This window comes from Lygodium microphyllum, chromosome 9 (assembly GCF_053477565.2).
Source record: "Lygodium microphyllum isolate KBCC chromosome 9, Lygodium_microphyllum_v1.1.10, whole genome shotgun sequence".
NCBI lineage: Eukaryota > Viridiplantae > Streptophyta > Polypodiopsida > Schizaeales > Lygodiaceae > Lygodium > Lygodium microphyllum.
The window spans coordinates 18,434,710-18,439,224 of NC_141143.1; the positions used below are offsets into that span (position 1 = coordinate 18,434,710).

Here is a 4,515-nt window from a genome sequence, read left to right on the forward strand (position 1 = left end):
TATCTATGACGTTATGAAGGATTTGGAGAAAGTTTGATTGGGGTGCGGGGGGTGGCAGGGGGTGTTGATTCTACATAAACAATTAATTAGAATCTAGATCCATTTCAAATCATTAATCAAATTTTCTCTTGAAAGTACATAATTAGACTTGACACTAACAAATGTGAAAGGTTTATGTTTGACTATCAACACATGTTTTCGAAGTAAACAAAACATTGTAGCTATCTATCTATGACGTTATGAAGGATTTGGAGAAAGTTTGATTGGGGGGCGGGGGGTGGCAGGGGGTGTTGATTCTACATAAACAATTAATTAGAATCTAGATCCATTTCAAATCATTAATCAAATTTTCTCTTGAAAGTACATAATTAGACTTGACACTAACAAATGTGAAAGGTTTATGTTTGACTATCAACACATGTTTTCGAAGTAAACAAAACATTGTAGCTATCTATCTATGACGTTATGAAGGATTTGGAGAAAGTTTGATTGGGGGGCGGGGGGTGGCAAGGGGTGTTGATTCTACATAAACAATTAATTAGAATCTAGATCCATTTCAAATCATTAATCAAATTTTCTCTTGAAAGTACATAATTAGACTTGACACTAACAAATGTGAAAGGTTTATGTTTGACTATCAACACATGTTTTCGAAGTAAACAAAACATTGTAGCTATCTATCTATGACGTTATGAAGGATTTGGAGAAAGTTTGATTTAGCATTTGCTAGTTAAGCGCTTCAACAAAGAGTTATCAAAAGATTCAAGTAAAGGATTTATTATTAGAAACCTTATTTTGATACAACTTTTTTTATAATATTACATCATACTTAGGCCTATGCATCTCATCATAGTGACTAGGACAATGCTACAATCATTTTGTAGATAATGATCTCTTTGTATTTTTTTAGTGCTATTATTTTGATAACACTATGTCACACTTATAAGTGTGCTTTTTTGGATGGGATGCTTGCAAATTTGGCTTTATATTTTGTAACATAAAGAAGGACCATAAATGTGGAATTTCTTGACTTGCACATATTATATTTTTCTCAAAACATATATGTTAGTTAGAATGTAGAGGAATCGAGATGCTCATATATCATTATTCCTCACATTATTGAGCATGTTAACAAAATAATTCTTGAATTTTATCAAGAAATTGATTTATTTAAGAATTTCCTACTAAATCACTTAACCTCAGAACAACAATCTAGACATTCTCAATAAATTAGGACATACCCAAGTCTCAAAAAATAGATTCGATAATCCAAAGTCAAAATGGATTAGATAATCAAATATCTTCTACTTACAAGTATTAATTATTGTTAATTTATGATATGTTTTATAGATTTTTGGATATATGTTGAACTTAATATCAACACCTTCAATGTGTGGCTGGATATTGAAAGTAGAGCTTGTTGTATTATGTGACTAAAAGGTCACATATTTGTTATTTCCATCATACTGGAGCCAATTTGTTGAACTCCTTAACCAGATTATCAGTGGTCTCTTCCTACAAACAAGTTGATGACTTCTATCAAACACTAGTAAGAAATGTCGAGACCATGCAAATCTAAATGAAATGTACAAAGATGGCCTTAAAGTGTGACCCAAAGTAGAGAGATTTTCGAGCAAAAACTCATGCAACAAAATGAACAAAGTAGTGATAACCTGACTATCAGTTGAATTGCTCCACAACACTATGTTATCTCGAAGAAGTTGCAAGACATTGATGACGTCCTTGTAAGGGTACTCATCTTCCAAAGTGCCCTTGTGCTCACTGGCCTCTTCAATGGCCTACATCAAATTGGACTTAAATCAAAATGAGAAAAGCCCTAATGCAACCACACAATAATCACATCATTATATAAAAAGATGTGAGTGCTAAAGCACTTTCTTTTCTACAGTAAGCAAAAAGACATAAGATAACATATTACAAAGAAAAACCAATGGGCATGCTATTATGGAAAACCAAAAATGAGGGTGCACACCTGTTTAGCAAGGTTACAAGCACGATCTTGTAAATTGAGAATCTCATAATAGAATACTGACAAGTTCAAAACAAGGCTAAGGCGAAGCACATCGATAGGAGAGAGATGTGCAGCTGCGATTTCCTGTAGGTCAATCAATTATGATAAAATTTGAGATTCTCATAACATTAAGAACTAAAACATGGTTAAGTTTTGAGCTTTTACTTGTTACAAGACTTTATCCTCAAGTTTAAAGGTTTTATCTAAACTTTTCCATGTGCTTGAGAAAGATTCTTTCCTCAAGTTTAAATGTTTACCTAAACTTTCCCGTGTGCTTGAGTGTCTTTATTTTAGAGTGTTCAGAAGGGGAGAGAAACACACACACACACACACACACACAGAGGATTTCATAGTAATTAGGATGCATTGTGTATGACAATTTCATGATTTGAATGCTTGGCTTGCATTCAGTGACCTCAAAATTGTGTGAGAAGTAGATTTTGTAGAAATGAGTGTGCATTGTATTGTTGATCATAGGGGCATAATGATTACATGGGATAAAATAGTACACGCTATAATTTAAGATGCTTCTAGCTATGATAGTAGCAACTAAGACCCGCTAGTTCAAGTGATAGTGAGATGATGTGTTAAACCCAAGGTGAAGAAATTCATTCTCACAAGCAAGCTAAAAATGCACTTGAATATTCTAAAAAGTGATTATGGCTCTAGTTGGTTGGTCACCAAGCTAGACGCTATAATGGGACCACATGTCGGGTTAGGCAAACCTTGATTACAAGTATGAATGAAAGCTTTGATATTGAATCAATACAAAACCACTTTATGTCTAACGATGGTAGGTAGCCAAGGCCAATCAATAACTATGGTAGTTAGCAAAGGCATTGCAAATGTACTAGTCATTACACCTTATGGATCGAGAGAGAGAGAGAGAGAGAGAGAGAGAGAGAGAGAGAGAGGTGGGTATAGTTGAGTTGGGAGGTTCAACTCATGGTGACTAGGTCTTGAGTTCAGTACAGTCATGTAAGAGAGACTTCAAACCGTGGCTTTGTTAGCATGTGTGCATTTATTACCCCTTTTGTTTGCACATTTGCAAATGTAAACTATGCTTCTCTTTCTTTCACTTTTCCTTACAAGGCAAAATTACAAGCGGATGTGGAAGACCCTCTAATCTAGTTTATATGATTAAAAATTAAGATCGGGGTGGCTTTTCCTGCAGCGGGTACCTGGGCTGATTCGTATGCCAAGCGCGCTTGCTCGGCTGATACTTGCCTCGGGTGACCGGTTTGGATCTCTGCGAGGTAGCGATGGTAGTCTCCTTTCATCTTCAGCAAGAACACCTTGGACTCCGGCGACGCCGCCAGGGACAGGAGGCCCGACCAGCAGACGCCCTGCCGATATTGATGCTGCCGCTCATCACCAGACCGATCGTCACGTCCTTCATGTTCACCGTCATCACGATCATGATCATGATGCTGGCCGTCAATATGCGGATCATGGTCATGCAGCTGATGATGATGGTGATCAGGCGCATCAACGTCATGCTGATGGCCGTCGACATGGCCATCCTCGACTGCGACATGACTTCTATGTCCATCCAGCAATTCCAGCACCCTCCTGCACAGCCCCGCCAGCTCCGCCTCCGCCTTGACGCGGTACCTCCGCACTATCGCCACGTGTTGCTCGTTGCCCTCCTCTCTGGCCTCGAGCGTGGCCATCATCCGACACGTGGCGCGCCCCCGAGACGCCACCTGCTTATACGCCGCCGATAGTTTGCTGCGCTCCTCTTTGGACAGGTCCTCCTTGGCCATCCCTGCCAGGCTCACCACCTCCCTCATGAACCCCACCATGTCCTCGTATCGCTCCGCCTCCTCCGCCACACCCGCCATATACAAGCTGTGCCTGCGCCACTCCTTGATCTCGCGATGATCCGCCCCTCCTTTAGCCGCACTATTCATAATCTCTTCTGCCATTATTGATCCGCTACGTCTGATCCCTGTGGCTCAATTTATACAATGATGTTGGAGCACAGCTTTGGGCAACTCTCAAGCGTGAGACTCGGGAGATCGACACAGAGATTAAATGGAGGCGGCAGGGAGAACGCGTTGGCTCGACCTATATCATATCATTGTGTTTTAACTACTAGTGCCGTGGCGCATCCGTTTTCTAAGAGACTGATGATATCCATGCCTTTGCGAAACTGAAACGTATCGGCCAACACCGTTAGATCCGGTTGATGTGCGATGGAGAAGAAGTGTGGACAACGTCATATGATGTAGGTATTAGGCGCTTAAGAGCTAGGCGAATGCTCACTGACATTGCTCAGGGCTCTGCACCAATATACCCCTTTGGCTCTCTCTCACACACACAAACAGTTCTATGTGTATGTGTGTGGCTTGCATCCACATAGAAGCATAACACTTGGTAAGCTCGTTGATAATTCACTACAAGAAAACAAGGTCGTAGATGCACAAATAAACACGTTTTTTAAACTAAAAAAAAGAGAGAGTAGAGGGGTGCATCATTAC

At 39.8% G+C, this 4,515-nt stretch overlaps 1 protein-coding gene across 1 annotated transcript; it reads right to left on the minus strand.

The window, feature by feature from the left end:
* Positions 1–1,269: 1,269 nt before the first annotated feature.
* On the minus strand, positions 1,270–4,127 carry LOC148030830 (14-3-3-like protein A). Its single transcript, XM_087685627.1, has 4 exons — positions 3,214–4,127; positions 1,994–2,116; positions 1,674–1,799; positions 1,270–1,515 (listed from the first exon to the last, which is right to left on the minus strand). The coding sequence occupies exons 1-4, from the start codon at positions 3,958–3,960 to the stop codon at positions 1,462–1,464; spliced, it is 1,050 nt and encodes a 349-aa protein (XP_087541753.1). The 5' UTR covers positions 3,961–4,127; the 3' UTR covers positions 1,270–1,461.
* Between the last annotated feature and the right edge of the window lie 388 nt (positions 4,128–4,515).

Bases quoted from the DNA above. Each gene is read 5' to 3' on its own strand.
- LOC148030830 (XM_087685627.1), bottom strand. From the start codon at position 3,960: ATGGCAGAAGAGATTATGAATAGTGCGGCTAAAGGAGGGGCGGATCAT. The intron at 2,117-3,213 runs GTACCCGCTGCA...ATTGACCTACAG, and splicing joins TGGCATACGAATCAGCCCAG to GAAATCGCAGCTGCACATCT. The intron at 1,516-1,673 runs GTTATCACTACT...ACTTGTTTGTAG, and splicing joins GCAATTCAACTGATAGTCAG to GAAGAGACCACTGATAATCT.